The sequence below is a fragment of the Entelurus aequoreus genome, linkage group LG26 (genome assembly GCF_033978785.1).
Source record: "Entelurus aequoreus isolate RoL-2023_Sb linkage group LG26, RoL_Eaeq_v1.1, whole genome shotgun sequence".
Classification (NCBI taxonomy): domain Eukaryota; kingdom Metazoa; phylum Chordata; class Actinopteri; order Syngnathiformes; family Syngnathidae; genus Entelurus; species Entelurus aequoreus.
Genome location: NC_084756.1, coordinates 39,420,904 through 39,443,587, shown reverse-complemented (window position 1 = coordinate 39,443,587; position 22,684 = coordinate 39,420,904). Strand labels below are relative to the sequence as shown.

Below are 22,684 nucleotides of genomic sequence, written 5' to 3'. Positions count from 1 at the left end.
TTATTTGAACCCTTTGAATGACCATTTGACCCAATTATGTCAGTTTTTTTTCATTTTGAAAAATGTGCATACAATGAGTTTTCATCTATACACTGTCAAATTTTGTAAATTCACAGCTAATTTACAGGATGATAATTTCTCGGTAACCTTCACAGTAATTTACTTTGAAATTTGCAACTGCATAGCTGTGAGTTTGCGGTTAATTCCAATAAAGGTAGCAACTAAATGCTGTAACGACACAATTATATAATTTTATAGTTGAATACTCTCGGTTTAACAACATGCCGCCACTTACTGTACAAGAGAGTGCAACGGAACCATTTAAGAAACAAACCAGTTTAAATCTAGTCAATTATTGTGATATTATAGGATTATGATTACAGTATTTTTACCGTGAAATAACAGTTCATTGCTGTAAAATAAACGGATATTGTAATTTATACAGTCATTTGTTTTAATGTCACATTAAAGTATTTTCCTGTGGAAAAATACTTTTAAATGCTGTGCAACCCTAATATTTTTTTTACAGTGCATGTACAGTATGGCAACATGTAGTCCAATTAAAGAGAGAAATCTCTTCACACTATTCACCTGCGCCTTTTTACACAGAAACATGACTCATGTCAGTTTTGGTGCTGTTCACACAGACAATGGTTGGTAAAAGGTCCTCTTTTAGCAGCAGTATAGCCTCTTTCACACAGATATTTGAAATAGTCACATGTGCGCCTTTTACACAGAAAATAGCAACAAATAGACTATAAGCACCAGACTGGCCAAAAATCGACCGATTATCGCCACCAATATTTGGGATTATGTTGTACATCGGTATCGGTCCTTTTTTGTTTTGCGGCGGCACGTAATCTCTACTAAGCGGAGTTGTGTGTAAAAGGCACAAAAAGGCACCTATTTTGTGTGAAAGGGGCTTAGAATAAACAGTATTATCTTTGTAAGAGCATCATCCATATTTATGTGCTTCAACACAGCATTTTTTTTTGCCCAAAGCAGTAAATAAAATTACTGGTTACGCAACCAAGTGTGTGATAAAATGTCAGAAAATAATCATCCAAGCGGTGTTTAAAAAAAGACAATATACGTGTGAAAATGCTCTCCATTGCTTGCGCCATGTTATATAACAGATGGATTTCATGTGAGTCGTGTGATAAAGAGAGTATGACCAACTTGGTTTCAGGGGATCTCCTCACTGATTGGTCAAAAAGGCACTCACGTGACTACAGTGCGCCATGACTGCTACCAACTTTGAGCTGATGCCATGTGCCTGCGGCGCTTCCTCGTTAGTTTCTCGACGTGTAAAAATGCCCTGTTGTGCAGAAGACAAGTATGAGTAGTGAAGGTTCGTTATCAACACTGGAGAGACACACACTTGATGATAAAATAAACTGGAAATCTCGTTAATAATATCCAACATAAAGTGGCAAATAAAAAGTCAATAATGAATAAAGCAAAATATTCCGGACAGAAAAAAAATTCACCCCTTATTCTCTACTGTTCACCAGTGTTACCATTCCGAGTTGTTGTGCAGAAACATGTAATATGATTTATGTAAGTGTACAAAAGTACACTTATTCACTTAGAACAGGGGTGTTAAACTCGTTTTCATTGAGGGCCACGTTGCAGTTTTGGCCGCTTGTAACATTAATAAAAGAAACATACATGTATAGGGGTTAGCCGCATGATATTGTCACACCATTACCTATGCATTTGATTAGCCATATTTTTCGGACTATAAGTCGCAGTTTTTTTTCATAGTTTGGCCGGGGGTGCAACTTATACTCAGGAGCGACTTATGTGTGAAATTATTAACACTTTACCGTAAAATATCAAATAATATTATTTAGCTTATTCACGTAAGAGACTAGACGTATAAGATTTCATGGGATTTAGCGATTAGGAGTGACAGATTGTTTGGTAAACGTATAGCATGTTCTATATGTTATAGTTATTTGAATGACTCTTACCATAATATGTTACGTTAACATACAAGGCACATTCTCAGTTGGTTATTTCAGCCTGTTGTTCACTATTCTTTATTTATTTTAAATTGCCTTTCAAATGTCTATTCTTGGTGTTGGGTTTTATCAAATAAATTTCCCCAAAAAATGCGACTTATACTCCGGTGCGACTTGTATGTTTTTTTCCTTCTTTATTATGCATTTTCGGCCGGTGCGACTTATACTCCAGAGCGACTTATACTCCGAAAAATATGGTAAATGTATATTTTACCTACGTTGTAAGGAAGAAAAAACTGGATTTTGCGGGCAAAAAAATGGCAGAATTTAACCATAAAATTTACAGTAAAATGGTCACACTATTTGACTGTAAAATTCTGGTGATTGAGCTGCTAGTTTTTTGTTTTGTTTTTTTGCATGAAAAATATAGTTTCTGTTTTCACAGTGTATTACTGTAAATGCAAAAATGGTACCACAGCTTTTTTCTTACGGTAGGTACTGTTTTTAAAAAATATATATTGTCATGTTTACAGTGAACGATTTGATGGGTAACTTGCTTTGAAATCATAAGGCTAAGTAAAAATGTGTATGTATGTTTTTATCACAAAAATGTTTAGAATGTATCATAATATATGTTGCATTATTAGATCAAGTTTAAAAGATATATAACTGCATGCAGTACATGTCTTTTTTTCTGTCAAAATAGAAAAAGAAAGAAAGATAAAGTACTTCATTGATGCACATTATTTCCAAGCTTTCACGGGCCATTCAAAATGATGTGACGGGTCAGATCTTGCCCCCCGGGCCTTGAGTTTGACACCTGTGACTTAGAATGTCATGAAACAGAAAGATCAGTTGGAATAATGAGTGATACATACATTAGAGGCAGCCACCACAGTTGACATACTACACACAAAAGTCATATCTCCGGGACTGTTGGTCCAAAGCTAATAAAGATATTGGCAGAATGAGGGTAGTAATCAGTTATTTGGTTGTTCTGTGTTTTGTTTTTTTTAACGCTTATTGTGTCATCGGGTGTGTGTTAAGACCGCCTGCCGGTCACAAAACACTGCAAGAATATAGCAGTCGAGTGCGTCAAATACGGCTGCAAAATTATACTTTGACAAAATAAAAGCATGTTTTATTGTAAATTTATGTTTAGTACTGTATATAGACGTATTATTTTGATTGATTCGTCAGGAAAAACGACAAAATTGCATGCATCCGGGTAGCAAAAATGGCACCTGTTTAGTTGGCCATACTCTCTTCATACCCAACTGTGCAGCGTGGTTATATAGCGCCGCCGTGTGGTCAGTAATCTCCTGCGCCACAAGTATAAATACAGCAAAGGCACTTTGGTTAAAAGTTTAATTCACAAAAATACATTGACCAATATCATGAAAATGTACTAAAATGTACTTTAATAATCCATAAACGCTGGAACATTGTTGACAGAAAAACACAAGAAGCATTATTCGAATTGGTTTAGTATAATATATTTCAGCTTCAAGAGACATAGAAATCATTCCTTATTTCCCCCCCTATTTCTTCTATAAAAGACCCCTTTTTTCGTCTGAAGAAGCATTATGCAAAAAAAATGGCATTAGAATATATTATGTGGGAGCTATGAAATCCCAGTGACTAGTATAAAATGGAGTCACATCAGAGAAGAAGTCCATGAGGAAGAATAGAGAAAAGAATAGATTATAGATCTTAGATTATAGATCTTCATCTATCGTCACTGACATGGTGAACATGTTTGTGGCCATCCAAAAAAAAAAAAAAAATCTGACTTTTCCACTTGGTTATCACACATCTACATTATTAACTGATGGACATTTTTTTCATGCTCGTTTTTGAAGAACATTTAGAAATCACACAACTAAATAGGTTGACTTCCAGGATTTCTGTCAAATACAACATATTGAAAAAGATGAGAAATACTCAATCAGATCGAATGTTTCACTTCCTTCCGCTTTCTTTTTTTTGCTGAACGAGGCAAAGAAAGAAAACGGAAGAGGGCGGGGCCAGGTTGGGGCCGCTGCGTGCGTTTAGCCGCCTTATGGATATTCTGTCAAACAGGCTTTTTTTTTTTACTTGGGTGCAGAAATGAAGTGTCCTTCATGACACACACACACACTCACACACACACATTCATACATACAGGAAGTGTCCTCAGTGGCCAGAGCTGAGTCTTCTCTAGCCGACTGTCTTTCTTTCTCTCACACACAAGCGTTGTATTTGTCTCTGTCGTACATCACCCCACGTCTTTGATAGGAGCAGTTCGGTCAGCTGATTCACCGTTTATGGCTGATGGAGGAAGGTGGGGCATGGGGGGGCTGTTGGAATGCTGGCACGTTCCAATCAGGGCAACAGTTCTTCATTACAGCATTTCTGCAAGACAGCACATTGGCTCTTTTGTTTTCATGTATTTAAAATAAACAGTACCCTCTGCTGGCCACTCCATCAGACTACACCCACTAAAGAACTGAAAATATATTTCAAGATAACCCTATTAATAAGTTCATATAAAAAACTTCCCAAAACATCAGACACGTGTAACATCATTTTAAAAGGTATTTGGACATGGCTCAGCATGTTTGAAGTGCCTACAAACTTCTAATGTGTAATGTAACAATGATTTTAATCTTGTAAAATTATTACATTTGTTTAAATGCAATGTTTTGACTTATTTACAAATTCATTATGGTCCTTATTAAGGTAATATTATCACTTCTTGTCATTTCAGGAGTATTTTTATTACCAGTTTTCTTAATCGCAATACAGCAAATGTACTCTGGTAAAATTATAACTATGTTATATAAATATTACACAATATGAATCTATATTGTTTGAATTTAAGTTGTTTTTATACATATGTATGAAATGTTGTATATATTTATGTATTATGTATATCTGACTTTTTATGATGACAATTTACTTTCTATTCCCTATTTTATAATAATTTTAAGATTTTATTTTTTTAAATAAAATTATGACTTGCTTTTATTTTAGGCATTTAATTTCTGCTAGTTTCTTGCATCTTTAAGTTTAGATAAATGATCCCCAAAAATTGTTCTGCAATTTTTCAACTTAACTCTTGTATAATGTTTTTTTATAAATAACTTTACATGATATATGTTACAGCGCGATTTTTATCGTAAATTCATTCATAGAATATAAATACTTTTTTGGGGAATTTTACCACGTTAGTCTTAATTCTCATAGTATTTTGTAACTACTATTGTTCTATTTTGTTCTCAGAATATTGCAAATGTATTTTGGTAAAACAACAACTTTTAACATATAATTTAATCTTTGTTATAAAAAAATACGTTAAATGATTTTTACCCTTTTTAGACATTAAAAAGAAGCGACAAAAAAAAGTTGAATAAATTGTTTTTCTTTTTATTACTTTTTGTCCCCTCAATGTCATGGCCAATTACACAAGTAAAACAAACGTGTAATGGTAATACTGATAGTTTGTAGATGTTGTTGGTAGTAGTTTGTAGATAGACAAATTTAAAATAATATATAAATACATAAATAGATAACTTAAATGGATAAATAAAAAAAACTTGTGAAAAATGCAAATTAGACATCTTTCGAATAGATTAAAATTGTAAAAATAGTAACGTTCGTAGTTTCTAGATTTTGTTGGTAGTTTTCAGTTTATCAATAAATAGATGATTTTAGAAAGTATATACATTTATAATTTATAATTAAATGTATTTAATTCAATAATAATTCCATTTATAATAATTCCATTTATAATCTATAATAATAAAATTTAATTGTATATGTTTATTCTTAGAACATTGCAAATGTACTCTGGTAAAATGACACTTAACACAGTAATAGTTTAATCTTTGGGGGAAAAAAATACGTATGATTAATTTTACCGTTGTAAAAATTGAACTTTATTTGGGTTAAACATTGTTTTGTATTTCTAAAAACTTTACTCTGACAATACTCATTTTCTGTGCGATCCTAATACATTTATTGAATATACATTTTAAACAAACATCTTTGCATGCTAAAGCAACAGGTGGCGCTATGACTACTGACCATAGAGCCATTTTATCCAGATAGAGGCTTTGAAGATTGTAATGGAAAGCAAAGGACTGCATAAAACATGTTTCAAAACAATAAGTATGAGGTTAAATGTGCACATTGTGATGTGTGATACCAAAAAACAAGCTTATAAAAACAAAAAGTTAGTTTTGGCTGAGTTTCTAGGGTGCGTGCATGATTCCTCATGTTTAATGTGAGCTGTCAAACTGGAGACTAGAGGTCACGGTGCCCTGGGAACGAGGACATAAGTGACACACTGATGATGCAATATTGTGTGTACACTACAAACTCCTGCTCTGCAGTGGCATCAACATGACCATGAACATGTAACCTTCTGTCTGGCCTTCTTTTGGGGTGAAGGTGCAGTGTGTGAGCGCCGGCACAGTTAGGACGTAATCCCATTAGTGTCAGGTCGCCTGGCCTGGCCAGCGTGTGAACTCTCTCTCACACACACACACACACACACACACGGTGGGGGATTCGGACCAGAGGGGAAACTGAGCGAGTGGCTGGAGGCCGCCCTGTTGTCTGAGCCGGGCACAATGCTACTGTCTGTTTTACTAATCCTAGGTTAATATCAAAAAGTCTGGCTTTCATGCTCCGCCCACTTACATGAAGGGAGGGGAAGTTGGGAAGTTTGAGCAAACGAGCTGAGGACAAGTGAGGATTTCCTCATAGGAGTCAGTGGCAGGAATCTGTGACTCCTCATTTGAATCCAGCCTTTGCAGTTACTCATTGTGTCATCCAGATGCCAAAATGCATGCAAATGGAAGCGATTGACACTTTTGAAGGTTGAGTCAGGATCCAGATGCATTTGACATCACGACTACCACTTTTTAAAAGAGGGACAGACCCCATTTTAATCAAGCTTATTTTTAAACAGTTTTCCCCTGTTTAGATTAAGAAACTACACTATCAGCTTCTACATCAACAGGGTCTATGACAGTACATGTTGTACCCATTGCTGCCTGGAGAGGGAGCCCTTTCACAGAGAAAAACATGGTTGCAGCAATGAAATAGTGCATGTAACTTGTGAATGTTGTAAACCAGGACATCATCATTAAAACTGATGAATGTGACGTTTGTGAGATTTAGGGCAAAAACCACAACAAGGACACACACCTGGCTCAGAGCTGCTGCAGGGGCTGGAGGAAAGGGAGCGTCTTTAAAGCAGCACACAGTTGGATTTCTTTTTTGCCTTTTTCTTTTCCACTGGCGTTTTCCTATTTATCTGTCTGACCAGGTCATAGAAGATCTGAGAGAAAGAAATTGAAAAAAGTGAAAAGCACATGGAGAAAATCCAAAGCTCAACAATTGATATATTTTTTAATTAAATTAAATTTGTGGCACCCAATCATGCAGTTAAATGCTAGCCTGCATGTCATACAGATGTCCTCATAGGTTTAGATAGATAGTACTTTATTGATTCCTTCAGGAGAGTTCCCTCAGGAAAATGTACAATCATTACAGAATGATAAATGGACAATAAGTCAGTCCAGTCCTTGGCCCTGCAGACATTTTGCTTGGTGACGGCCATATTTTTGTATTCACGTGCTTGTCAGTAGGGATTGGTAACGTTAACATTTTAACTGATTCCCGTTACCTGGGAATCCATACCGGTACTTTGGTATGTGTTGTTTTTGATGATAAAAATCAAAATTTTCATTGAAACATTCAAAAATTGTGATCGTGATAACTGCTGTCCAGTTGTTTTATTACATTTCTGAGCCTCATTTGCAAGTATGACACAAACTTGCAGTTGCAAGTCCAAGACGTTAGATGGCAGTAGTGTATAGTTTATGGTGGGTGTCAGTTCAGTGACAGCCTTTGGTGTCTGTTAAGACCTAAAACGTGTTAATACTGTAAGTATAGTACTTATTATGCACCAGCTGTCTGATTGTAACATGCATCTTAGTTGTAGTTTTTATTAACTTTGAAGGGGTTGAAATTGCCATGTAAAATCGATAATGCTAATTAATAGCATGTCAACAAGTAAGTATATAAATATCTAGCTAGCATATTTTTGGAAAAGCGGAGCCTTATTTAACTTGAAGGGGAACTGCACTTTTTCTGGAGTTTGGGCTAATACTTTAACAATCATATTACAGTATCTGTTATGTGTTTGTCAGTACAGGTTATTGTCCTATTGCACTGTGTTGTGCATTACAAACTCAAAACACATTTCGTGCTGATGTAGACGCTAGCTTCTCCCTTTCCGTAGTTAGCTTCTACGGCTAATACCGATGTGTTACGTCGATAGAAAAAGAGTTCCTCAGTGTTCGCTCTTACAATAACAATGTTGCTACAGTTTGGTTATTATACAGGTTACGAAAGTATTGTTGACATTTTTGCTCCCATTAGCTGCATTGCTAGCCACTCAGAACGAGACGATTTTTATATGTTAAAAAGCAACAACAAAAAAAAAACCTTTTGTCTTCTTGTCTTTCATAATGATAGTGAATGATATGCACAATTTAAAAAAAAAAGTGCAGTTCCCCTATAAGTTGGAGCATTTTGGTTTTTTTTTGTTAATTGTTCTGTTGGCATTCAAAATTGCAAAATTACCAGCAGGTGTTGACACATTTTTACCCTTGTGGCTGCAGCGGTTCAAGGGTAGAAAAGTTAGCTTCCACACATAAAAATGAACATCATTGGAATGAAATGAAGTGTGTTATTAACGCACATCGAGGACGTTGATCTTTGACTTAGCAGAGGACTCTAAAAAGGCACAGTGATTCCACTGTCTGGCCAGGTTCTGGCCCTGCTCCTTGCCCACCACGCGCTCATCCTCCAAGTCGCACTTGTTGCCCACCAGGATCATCGGGACCTGAGGAAACAACGTCACATAACATTTAGTACGTATACAAAAACATGAATGCAAAAATGTTACTTTATGGAGAGTTAAAACTAAACTACTTTAAAAAAGGTTAACTGACAAGGAGACGGTGGAAGATGTTCTTCCTTTTGACTGCTATCATTGACTTGCATAGATTACATTTGTAGTGACTGTACAAAAACATAGTTATGTTGATAATTAAAACAACAGGTGGCCCACTGGCATGCATATTCAGATGGCATCCTTGTCCTTCAAATATTAGTCTTTCTGCATCCTGAAAGTCGAGCAGTAACACATTTGGTAAGACACAATTAATGCTTCTAGTAAATAAAGTATGCATATGCAGGTGTGGAAGTAGGAAACCCCCTGAAACCCAATACTTTTTATGAACTCTACAAGATGGCAGTAGCTGATTTGAAGTATCATGAGTGATCGACATACAACAGCTTTATCTACCTCAGTGTGCATCTTAAAATGTTGGCTGCGCTACTCAGCTTTTAGTGTGAAACTCATGCGTGTTAATAAACGCATCAGCTGTATTAATGATGGCTGAGCAGTGTGTGCCTTTGCGCAATTAAAAAATGTGTTGTGTCACTCTCGTGTTGTGCAATATACCTGTACTTAATTTAGTATGTAATGAATATGTGGTCAAAGGGAGCTTTGCCTTTCCACTCTCTCATGCACTACTAATCCTCACTAAAGTAAAAACGGAACGGTTGTCTTCTCCAAGATACACCACATCCTATTTGCAGTTTAAGTACATAAACATCCCACTTTATTAGGCACAGCAGCACAAGCCAATGAGAAAATGTTGCGCAATTCGACCAATTGAGATGAACGGTTACAGTATATTGGTAAAGCTTCAACATGACAGCCACAAGGACAACCCAAATGGATCAATCCATCCCCTCCGGGAAGGCATTCAGCTCATTTAGGTTACATAATGATGGCATACATGATGGCTGCTACTTGATGCGTTCTTACAGAATTGTCACTTCTAGCCAGGCGAGTGAAGAAGGTTTCAGAAAAACGCCCACTTCTCCTTTTGTACCCACTGTTATGATTTCCTGGAATAAACAGAACTCTAAAAAAAAAAGAGCCTACAACATGAGCTCTGTCGGGGTGTCTGGATGCGTCTCATCCTGCCTGCTGTTTCCTGAGCGGCTATCTGAAGAGCTCGCCTGCCCGCAGGAAGTCATGGTGGGACCCCGCCCCAGGTCCCGGGATAACATCGCTTTCCTTCCTGAATGTTTGCAAAAATTGCAGCTGGATTCTATGATATGGACACCCTGTGCCATACACAGCAGTGTGGGACTGTGTGTATCTAAATGACAGTGCTTGAAAATATTGAAACATCCCCTAATAAGCACCAGTAATACATATTTTGTGGTGGGCTTGTGAAAAGTACATCCCTGCAAGGGGATTCCTGCCTTTGCTCCCTGCAATCCGGAAAAACTGGATATTTACAAGACATGTGGGATCATCCAGACATGTGCTAGCTTGCTGCAGCTCCTCCTCTTTAGAGGGAATTTGCAAGAAAATGTAAAGGAGGTGTAGGACAAAATCCACCAGGGTATATTATCCGTTTTCCCTTCTGGCTGCAGGGCAGGCGACAGGAAACTGGGATGTTTGTATTAACTCCACCACAGAGGTTGCTGCTTGATGTTTGATATCCAAACAAGCCGCTCGGACTGGACTGCCCAACCACATTTCTCCCAGGGGGTCTCTGGGAGAACCGTGGTATGCCCTGCTAACACAAACTTTGAGCCAAGCTGCGATAAACGGATAGTGAGAGGAGTGGAAGGATGGAGCTTGTGCTGAGAAGGAAAAATGTTAAGAGTCAGCAGCCCACTGCAAGACCACGACGTTCTTACATGCTACAGGTCCTATCCTGTAGCACCACAGTGGCATATTCGAAAGATTGGATTTCAGGGGAACCGCGACCTGATTGAACAGACAACAGCAGTGAGTCACACAGACTTGCCATCCTAAACACACGAAGCAGACAGATATGGTCCGGAAAAGTGACGACATGTGGAAGAAAGCTCGGGAAGTCAGCTGTTGATGCACTGCTGGCTGCTCGCTTAGTTTAATTTGCCCACAATGTGCTCATCATGGAGTCATTAAAAGTCTGGTAACTGAGTGCTGTAGAAATCTGGTTGGATTGAGGGCCCTCCACGAGCATGTCGGTTTTCTAACCTCAAAACAATATGCCCAAAAAACTCCACGCTTCAACGCAGCACCACCAAAACCTCCCAAGGACGCCCATTGAAGACTTGTAACTGAACTTAGCCATATTAATGTACATTTTGCCACCTTGGCCCTTTAATGGCGTGTGAAGAGTGAAAACAGCTGCAGCAGCGGCAGCCGGGAAGGTGCACTCCAGATCCTCAAGGACCTTTAAAAGCATTCTGCAAATACGAATGCTGATGAAAAAGAAAACAGTCGAAGAGTATTCCTTGTCGAGGGGGAAAAGTTAAACAGATGTCAAGGCCAGAGCAGGGTTAAAAAAAAGGTTTGACTCACCAATGGGGCTGAGACTGGATGTGACAAAGTGGACAGAAAAACAGTTACTGTAGAATAGTAAAAGCTTAAAATCAGGTTTTTACCACAAATTCATGCTGCCAAACCTTAAACATTTAAGATACAACTTGTATCTTAACTGGCATACTAGTGTAAAAAGACGTCAGCCACTGTAAAAACAATAAATCCTGCACACACACTCAACTTTGGGACAGACGTGCAGATTACCCTCTAACAAATTCTGCAAAGTTTTATATTACTAATATTGTTGACTCTTTAGCCATGTTGTAACGAGCAATGATTCATTAACATTGTCGACAAAAATCCACAATGAAATTTGACGCCAACAAATTCATTTGTCAATAATATATTGTACCGAGCAATGATTCATTAACATTGTCGACAAAAATCCACAATGAAATTTGACGCCAACAAATTCATTTGTCAATAATAGTTGGTGCTGTCATCACCAATGTTTTTACAGAGGGAAACAAACATAAGCAAGTTAGCGCGATCTGTGACCAACAGAAAGAGAAAAATGGCTGTGACGATTGGCAACAACACCACGGGTAAATATATCGAAAGTATGGCAACATTTAACACATCAAGGCAGACATTGCTTTTAATGGCAGTACATCTGTGATGCGGGAGCATTCAAAGTGAATGCTCGTCGACCATGTGGTCTGCAACTTTCCTCAGTAAGATAGTTTGTTACCCGGCTGGCCAGCAACAGTGAGATGACGTGTGAAAAATAGATTTCACCATTATTTTAGCCAAATGATAATTCAATATTATGCCGTTATAAAAAAAACTATACTAAACAGAACAGTTGAGTATAAAAAAATATTTCTGAATGAGATGGTCACCTTTATTGTTAGTAAGTGCATGCCTAAAAATCTGAAGCTGAATTTAAAAGACGATGGCTACTAGGGGGAATTTGTCTACATTTCATAATCCGATTAGTCCAATAATCGTCAAGATAGTCAATGACTTGTCGACAATCAACAAACAAGTTGTTAGTTGCAGCCCGACTGAGCAGCCAGACAGCGACCGGTGTATCACTTCCCTAAAAATCACAACCAATCTCATTTCCGGTTCTATGGTTCTTAGGCCATGTGGCGCAGCGACTGAAATCTCCCTCTCAACGAGGCGAAGACAAAAGAGATTGAGGTGGACTTCAGGAGAGTCAACACCAAGCAAACTCTAGTAACTATCACGCTGTGGAAAAGTGAGCAGCACAAAGTTCATGGGCACGCATATTACCGAGGACCTCTACTGGAACCCCAACACCGTATCAGTGGCCAAGAATGCCTAGCTTTATTTATTTCGCAATATCAGGGAAGCCAAAGCCCCAGTCCCCATAATGCGCTCTTTCGACCGTAGCACCACAGAGAGCCTCCTATCAAGCTGCATCACTGTGCGGTACGGAGGCTGCACCGCTTCCGGGAAAACGACCCTGCAGTGCATAGTGAAAGCAGCCATGAAGACCGTTGGCACCTCTCTCCTCTCCCTCCAAGACATTTACAACACACGCCTGACTCTTCAGTCCCCTGCCACCTGGAAGGAGGCTAATCCCGGCTTTCCACTGGATGCGTAACGGCTGCTGAACGGCGCAACCATGGAACGTTTACGCCATCCACCAATCCCCACCACTGTTTTGATGTGCACTGTTGCAGCTGCCCCGTGCAGCAAAATAGCGCCGATTTTATCAAGATCTCGCGAATCCGTGCGTAATCAATTAAAGGGAGTTGTTATAAAAGCAAACCACAAACAGTTTATTCTATCCTTCCTTAAGAGCAGAAGCAAATGAGCGTCCTGCCATTCGAGATACTGCACGCAACGGCTGCTGATTGGCAATACAGCGGTACGTCTCGAGTTTTGCCGTCCATCAATACGCACAGACAGACTTGTCTTGTCAAAAAGATGACAGTTTTACCTTGAAGAAAGACAACTTTATTTGTGTCTTTGTCGCAAGCAAACAACACAGCAGTAACATCATCCCTGGCAATCAGCTTTGTACACACGTACACACACACATCTTATTCAAATCCAGCGAACAACTCCCCTGCTTCCCCGGCCCCTGTATCAGCTGGTATTTGCCAAAAGACACCAGGATATGCCTGTAATATGGTTCTTTGATTTTGGACCGCCAGAATTAGCATGTCCCTATCCATTTGTGTTAACGAGATGAAATTATTTCGGAAAAGCTTTACAAATTGACTTCAGAGCCACAATTAGGACGTTTTAAAGTGTAAAATACGAAAAATTTATTTTGAAAGTAAACCGGGTAATTTACTTTGTGTTTGTGCACGACTCCGTGTCCAACACAAGTAGATTTAAGCTAAATTGATCTGCCATGTTGCCATGTCTGGCAAATATAGAACCTCTGTGTATATTTAGCCAGAGATGCCATACAGCACTAGCATGGCGGTGCTGTTCGCATATAGTCCACACACAGTGGAAACTTACACTCTGACTTGAATATAAACGGAAAACGTCAACTGCCATGGCGATACCGTTCTGCATCTAGTGGAAATCCGGGGTAAGGAGCATGCAAGCAAGGACCAGCAGGCTGAGGGACAGTTTCATCCATCAGGCTGTCAGTATGCTAAACACTCTCTTAGCCTTACTCCCACCACAACTATAAATTTTGACTACGCCCACCTGGTCATCGTATGACCCTCAAACAAACCCCTTTTCTCACCGTCCTCTGCCCCGATAAACTGGACACTGTGGGCTACATTCATTGGCAACATGTACATTATGCCTTAGAATTATAAATTAATCCTACCTCATATCTGACATTTTCCACTTCATATGTTTTGCATATTGGCAGTGTTTGCAGTTGTTTTCTGTTCACATATTATACATACTTTAAATGCACTGTCATATTGGTTATTGTTGTATACTAACTATGTAGTGATAACACCGTAGAGAAAGGAAAACGTAATTTTGATGCTCTGTGTGTCTTGAAAACACGCTGAATTGAAAAAGAAAGAATCTTGAATCATCACCTTTGCTCTTTGCTAACACTGGTGCACTTACATAGCCACAGCTAAACAATGTATCCTTAGATCCCAGGTATCAAACTCATGGCCTAGCCAGGTCCGCATCATTTTATGTAGCCAGCAAAAGCCAGGAAATCTATTTACTTAATCATTTTAGAGGAAGATTCAAACCCAAATTGTAAGAATTTTGAAGTTCCACTGCATTCAGAAAAAAGAAGAGGAAACTCTTGTGAGAGCCTATCAACTCCTCACCTTAAATCTTGCAATCAGAGCAAGCCTAAGGCCGACCATGGCTCCCTAACCACAGGGACTACTTATAATTAAAAAAAATATGAATACACCACAACCTCATAGCAAAGTGTGGCTTTATTGAACTCAGACTTCCTTTGCACATCCTGCTCTACGGTCCAATCATTCACACAAGAGTGCCAGACCACAGTGGCCATGGAGTGTAGCAGGAGAAGGGGGAAACATTGAAACAAGGACTAGCTGAAAATAAAAGTACAAGTTGGACAGAGAGGAACATTGTTAACCACAAAGTATGATTTTATAGAGGTGGAGGAAAGAAACAGAAAAAAACGAGTGACATTAGTTCCCCTGCAAGGATGTCCAAAAAAGGGCATCCTTGATCCTGCTGACGTGATATCTGCAGTACCAGAAAAACGGATTTATTCTAAAAAGGGCCTCACTGTGTTGCACACATACCAAAGAGTGGGAAGACTAACAATAATGAGATCATCTGCTAAATGTCTTTTGATAACAATTACTGTACTCATTAGAGCTTTGGCGTTTTAACAGGGATCGAACCAATTCACTCCGGGCATGCACTATGTGCCCTCTCATTGTTTTTGTACACACACACACACGCACACACTAGTGGAGTGGAACACCGCCTCCATTGTGTTAAGCTAATACAAATGTGTAATTGCTCTGCCGAAAATGCCCGGATTTTGGAGATGAATGGTCTCCATAGAAACTGAACAATGTAGGCGGCTGAGAACATGGAAGCAGAAGGTGGGAGGGGCACTATAATCTATGTACTCTCTGGTCTCTGAGCCTTTTAAACATGATGTGGAATCAAAACAATGAGCACATGCGGCGAGTGTACACTTACATCCTCGGTGTCCTTTACTCGTAGAATCTGTTCTCTCAGGTCCTGGAGGTCATTAAATGTAGACTGTGCTGTGATGGAGTAAACCAGAGCAAAGCCTTGGCCGTTCTTCATGTACAAGTCCCTCATTGCCGTGAACTGCTCCTATACAGAAAGCACGGGGGAGAAAAGGCCATGAGTCCAGCCATATTTCCACTGTGGAACATTGCTTGTAAAGTAGTCAGCTGATAAAGTGAGCCGTGTTGTGCACAGGAATTGATGTGTCAGGTTTTTCCTTTGGGAACTCATTGCTACAAGCGGTGTGGGTGGATTATCAGCACTTATTGGTCTGTTCGTTCACCATCAAGCCACCTGATGTATGACAACACAACATTCCAGGAGCGTCCAGTGGCTCTTGATTTGTTCCAACCCTCAGATCATTAAAAAGACCTCAACCAGTTAGCAAGCCAGCGGTTGACTACTGCTAAGGATGGACAGAATTAAAAAGGAGATGACCAAAGGTGTGATTATGTCCCATCTGGGATTTTCTAAAAATAATTTTACTTGGAAACTGTGAATTATTTTAAACAGCAGGTGTCAACAGACTCAGTCTGTTTACCAAGCTAATGAAACCGTCATAGTGAAAGGCCATGGCTAGCGAGAATCAATATTTGGAAAACATTGTATCAAGTCGTGAAGATATCTCTGACAGCAACCTTTAGCCTGGGGCCATGAAAAAAATGTTTTATATATCGGTTATGTAAATAAGCTCTTACGATTCACACACTAAGATTGATTCCTAAAATCAGGTGTAGAAATGTCAACGGCATGCAGGCCACTTACTGTGCCGGCTGTGTCGAGTATTTCAAGCATACATTGCTGCCCGTCTACCTCCACTTGCTGTAAGGGGAAAAAACAGATGGCTTATCAAACATGGATACGCACAGCCGGTAATTGCAGGCTTCATTATAGTTTCCACTCTGCATATGATAAAAGAAGCACTGTCAGAGGTCAAAAGTTTTAGGAATGATAGCATTGGGACAGAGGGAAAGAAAAGCAGACAAGAAGTTGAAGGACGAAGGGCGTGATGGCCCACTGGAGACGACGAGAGCAAAACATGACGTGAACCTACAGAGCAGCTGCTAGCAATCAAACCGCCGTGCCTTTCCCTCGCACTCACCTTTCTGTAGGAGTCTTCTATTGTTGGGTCATATTTTTCCACAAAGATTCCCTGTACGAACTGAACTGTCTGAAAAAAACAAACAGAGTGGACAAAATGACGCACGTTTCCATCATAAGAAGCAATGGAAAAGACTTATTGCCTTAATAATTCCTCGATAACTGTATTTGCTTAACTCAAACAGACGCCGTGTCTCAATTAGTCGTTCACGTAAGACAAATAACCGTCTTTCCCAAAATAGACGTCTGCCTGATTTCCCTCGTGAAAAAAACGGGACTAACAGTAGTTTCCTTGGTTAATAGAGGCCAAAGTTAAAAAAGACTGAGTGTTGAGATCATTTGAACTCCATTGCTAACCAAAGAAGCAGTATCTATGGATGTCAGTCCAGTGTAAAGTAAATTAGTTTCTTACATGCTCTTACATTTTTTACATGTTTTTTATTGGCAATTAGTGTTCCTGTTGTAGGCCTGGGGGGTAAATAAGTTTGTTGAAGATTATATAAAAATGGTAAATTAATTATACTTTTATAGCGCTTTATTTACCTTCAAGGTACTCAAAGCACTATGACGCTATTTCCACATTCATCCATTCATACACACATTCACACACTGATGGTGGGAGCTGCCATGCAAGGCCCTAACCACGACCCATCAGGAGCAAGGGTAAAGTGTCTTGCCCAAGGACACAACGGACATGACTCGGAGCATGGTTTCTGCCACGTTTTCTCAAGCCAAAACGGTGAAGTGAGCGGCGTTGCTTAAAATGCATTAATAGATGACAGTTTTTCGATAACTACAAATTTAAACGGTATTACTAACCATCTGAAATTTTACTGCGGTTTATCATTATACCCCTACTTAAATGCATATGGATAGGTGTGTCGTTAAGGGGATTTTTATAATGATAAATAATATTAAACATTTTGCCTTCATATTACAATTTATGTGCAAGAAAAATAATCCAAGGCAGATTTGGCAGAACAAATGTCTTTTTGATATCAGGCACATAAACATGGACCCATGCAAGAATGTAGGCCTGGGTGATATGGCCTAAAATAAAATCTCATATTTATTCACAAAAAATTAGATTTACTCCAGAGATGTTCCCTCCTAGTACGGAGTTGATCGCTTCGTTTTACTTCATTTCGCTTGCTTCCTCTTCCGTAGAGTCTAGGCGTGCGTTTAACACTGCACTGCCGTTATTAAATGGCGACAGGTGTGGACAATATTAGAGACAGACGTAGACTTAAAGTTTGTCTAAGTCTAAGTTGTCCCACACAAAAAGTATACCATGGAGGAGAAACATTTTTGGAGTTTATTTCATTTTGGAAGTGCAACACAGCGTCCTTCCCTCATCTGCTTTGACAGTTAATGATGTAAGGAAAAACATGCAGCAGGCAATCTGTACAGAATGTTGCCACAACTTGTTTACAAAGTATTGCTGTTTCTTTACAAGGATGGTCACCCGTCCTTTATTTAAATGCTAACTTCGTCAGTGTTCCAATAACATCAATACTAGCTCAAATGTTTTGTCATCTATCGAATTGAACACATGCGGTAAGGTATTAACCCGCTGAGTTGTCAGGGAGATGGGAAGATTGTGTCTTAGATATGTGAGGTATGACTTCCATTTCATTTTTTTTTGCCAAACTGTTACACTGACCCACCCACATGTTGGAGAAGAACAAAGCTTGTGTATTTGACTTTATCTTCATTAGCCAAACGGCTTTGTGTTTTTTACTAATATTAAAAAATAAACACCATGTATTACATTACTTGTTAGGCCGTTTTTAATGTCACAAATGTAGTAGTTTAAAAACCATTCATGTGACATAGCATTTTGTTAATGTTTTATGTTAAATTAATTACTATACGATATTTCTGCTCAAACGCCTAATGGATCTGTCCCGATACACCATGTATATGTACATACATTTAGTACATGTAAAAGTACACAAAATGTACACATAACTTATTAAAAAAAACTATCAAAATGTAAAAATAAAGATAAAGGCATCATGTAATAAGAAAAAGTGGATACTATTAATGAACAAAAACACAAATATTTGTCTTTAAACATATGGATAGCGTTAACCCATAGCCTTTTTATTAGACATTACAAATTACATGATGGCTTCGCATTCGCACCCTACCCCAACACTGTTTGACCTAACATAATGAATAATCAGGATTAATAATCGTGCAGTCCTGTGTAAGACTAGATCTCATATATGAACACTATTTTTATCTATAATATCGATAAAAATATAATATACCGTAGATAAAAATAGCACATACACACACCGGGCCCCAAACACATTTTCACCGACCCATCTGGCCACTGACTCAAAATAATTGCCCAATTATAGATTATATATGGACAAAAAGTGCAGGTATGGCTTACGGCCATCAGGTGCTATCTTGCAAAATTCTTAAATTTGTTTTTATTTGTTCATCTCATGTCCATAAGGTGCATTCTTGCACAACTTTTACACCTATTTTAATTTATCAATGTTATGATTTTGTTTCTGCCATATTACTTTGTTTATAATGCGTGTGTTGCTTTCATATGTACATTCAATTTCTACTTAAGGTACATGAAACAGTGTTATCTGCAGTAATGTTTCTTCTACAAAGGAAATCATTTTGAATGTTTTTTTAAATCAAACTTGGTTAAAATATTTCAGTATAAGTACTTAAAACATTTTTTTTGCACAATCCAAAATACCGCAATAATAATGATGACTGTGCTCATTTTGGTCACAATAACCGTGATAAGAAATGTTCTATACCGTGACATCCCTACATAGGTGAATAAATGCCAGTATTTATTTTCATACAATGTATTGTATAAGTAGTATTCTGTGGGGAAAGAAAATATGTACCACAAAAATGCATGTATGCAAATAAAGACCTGCCTTCTCTCTGCAGGTAAGTAAATGAACACTCTTGGCCATCACTATATAAGGAATGTTACTATTTGTGTAACAGAAGCTATTAAAAGGTTTTTGCCTACAGCGGAAGCCACCTCAGGGATTTATCGTTTGATATGAACTGACGGCTCTGTGGGACATTAGATTAGCGGAAGACTAAAGTTCATCCACACTTTCAAACATGTCAGGCTGCCAGTCTTAAGGGCTAAGAAAACAGCTGGTTGGAGTTAGCTATGCAGTGCACTGAAAAATGTCTGTTGACAGGCCTTGTGGTGTGAAAAGAAACACTTTGCCGTATGTTCTTGATTTAGACCCATTAAAATGTCAATGAAAAACTAGGTAAATGATGATTTTTCAGGAGAATTCACCAAAAGGTGCATGTACACAAAAAAATAAAACTGAAAGGGTCATTGATTCTGAACTGGTGGGTGTCAGGTAGAGATGTGACGTTTGGGCGAGATTAATCTTTTAGACAGCTTTTTTCAATGAATAATGAGAACTGATTCACAATTGCGATTTATCAAATCCACGTATTTCTTAAAAAAGTTACTTGATTTAAGGAGTTCAATAAAAACAAAAACCCCAAACTAAGGCTCATGACAATTTTGCAATAAATGTTTTAATGAAAGAAAAATTTAACGGGGAACTGTGATGAATTTCATCTTTTCTGACTTTTAAATGTTGAACTAATGTTGGATACTCGTGATAAATAATGGCAATGTATCAAATCATAAGGTTCATGCATTCGGGCGACAGCTTGCATGCAGTTCTGGATGCCTCTGTTCACGGGGTTTTGCAGTCCGGTTACGTCATAACGTCACGGCGAGGTGGACGTATTTGACATTAAAAGGGTTCCTATTATGCAAAACAAACTTTCGTTTTTGTGTATCTATGAACCCCATAAGTCCGAAAATTTGAAATCAAATCATGGAGGCATGGCGGAGATATTTATAAAACAATATTGCCTTCTTCCAAACAAGCTGTTTGAAACTTGAGTAGCTACTGACGTATGTATCGTTAGTTACGTCAACAATGTATATATATATATATATATATATATATATATATATATATATATATATATATATATATATATATATATATATATATATATATATATATATATATATTGATGTAACTAACGATACATACGTCAGTAGCTACTCAAGTTTCAAATAGCTTGTATATATATATATATATATATATATATATATATATATATATATATATATATATATATATATATATATATATATATATATATATATATATATATATTGATGTAACTAACGATACATACGTCAGTAGCTACTCAAGTTTCAAATAGCTTGTTTGGAAGAAGGCAATATTGTTTTATAAATATCTCCGCCATGCCTCCATGATTTGATTTCAAATTTTCGGACTTATGGGGTTCATAGATACACAAAAACGAAAGTTTGTTTTGCATAATAGGAACCCTTTTAATGTCAAATACGTCCACCTCGCTGTGACGTTATGACATAACCGGACTGCAAAACCCCGTGAACAGAGGCATCCAGAATAGACTAGGGACTACATTGTCAGACGGGTGGCGGATATATAGTCGGACGGGTGGCGGATTGACGCAAAGCTTTTCAGGAAAACTATATATATATATATATAGTTTTACCTGAAAAGCTTTGCGTATATATATATATATGGGACGGCGTGGCGAAGTTGGTAGAGTGGCCGGGCCAGCAATCGGAGGGTTGCTGGTTACTGGGGTTCAATCCCCACCTTCTACCATCCTAGTCACGTCCGTTGTGTCCTTGGGCAAGACACTTCACCCTTGCTCCTGATGGCTGCTGGTTAGCGCCTTGCATGGCAGCTCCCGCCATCAGTGTGTGTGAATGTGGGAATACTGTCAAAGCACTTTGAGTACCTTGAAGGTAGAAAAGTGCTGTATATACCGTATTTTCCGCACCATAAGCCGCACCTAAAAACCACAATTTTTGTCAAAAGCAGACAGTGCGGCTAATAACCCGGTGCGCCTTATATATGGATTAATATTCATATTTATTTTCATAAGGTTTAGGTCTCGCAACTACGGTAAACAGTCGCCATCTTTTTTCCCCGTAAAAGAGGAAGCGCTTCTTCTTCTACGGTAAGCAACCGCCCCATAGAAGAGGAAGCGCTTCTTCTTCTACTGTAAGCAACCGCCAAGGTGAGCACCCGCCCCCGGAGAAGAAGAAGCTCGCGGATATTTAATTTCATTTGTTTTTCTGTAAAGACAACAAAATGTCTCCTAAGAGACACGCGTACAAGGTTCCACTGGCTTTTGATATTCATGTGAACCGCACTGTGGATACAACGGGAGCACGTACGGTGAATATTCGCACCACAGGGAATGAGAAGTCGTCCTACTGTGGTTCTAGCTTGCCATGCTAACGGCCAGAAACTTCCACCCATGGTGATATTCAAAAGGAAGACCTTGCCAAAAGAGAACTTTCCAGCCGGCGTCATCATAAAAGCTAACTCGAAGGGATGGATGGATGAAGAAAAGATGAGCGAGTGGTTGATAGACGTTTACGCGAAGACACCGGGTGACTTTTTTCACGCAGCGCCGTTCCTGTTGATCTACGACTGCATGCGCGTCCACATCACAGATGGTGTCAAAAAACAAGTGAAGCACACCGAAGAAGAATAATTCGAGGGATTTGTAGATGAGTAATAACTTCAGAAAGTGAGCTTTACATGTTTATTTTGTGTGTTGTGTGACACTAACGTATGAGCAACGTTGAGTTATTGATGTTGCTATTGCTCTGCACTATTTTGAGTGTTACTATTTTTGTGATTGCACATTTGCACATTACATTTTGGGAGTGAACAGAGTTGTTAGAACGCTGGTTTGTAATATATTATTAAAGTTTGACTGACCTATCTGACTGTTTTGTTGACATTCCCTTTAGCGTAGCGTAGGTGCGGCTAATAGCACGGGGCGGCTAACAGGTAAACAAAGTTTTGAAATATGCCGTTCATTAAACGTGCGGCTAATAACACGGGGCGCCTTATGGTGCGGAAAATACGGTAACCATATATATATATATATATATATA

The 22,684-nt window shown here is 38.5% G+C and overlaps 1 protein-coding gene across 2 annotated transcripts in view; it reads right to left on the bottom strand.

Moving 5' to 3' along the window:
- Positions 1-3,318: 3,318 nt before the first annotated feature.
- The window catches only part of LOC133643443 (ras-related protein Rap-1A-like), a 47,264-nt gene continuing 27,898 nt past the window's right edge, over positions 3,319-22,684 (bottom strand). The window contains exons 3-8 of one of the 2 annotated variants that reach the window (XM_062038022.1): positions 16,679-16,747; positions 16,342-16,398; positions 15,523-15,663; positions 8,725-8,868; positions 7,164-7,296; positions 3,319-4,361 (exon numbers count right to left, since the gene is read on the bottom strand). In XM_062038022.1, coding sequence (XP_061894006.1) covers positions 7,207-7,296; positions 8,725-8,868; positions 15,523-15,663; positions 16,342-16,398; positions 16,679-16,747 — 501 coding nt within the window. In that variant the 3' untranslated portion in view covers positions 3,319-4,361; positions 7,164-7,206. The remainder of the gene's footprint in view (positions 4,362-7,163; positions 7,297-8,724; positions 8,869-15,522; positions 15,664-16,341; positions 16,399-16,678; positions 16,748-22,684) is intronic. The other variant, XM_062038021.1, reaches the window with a different exon arrangement.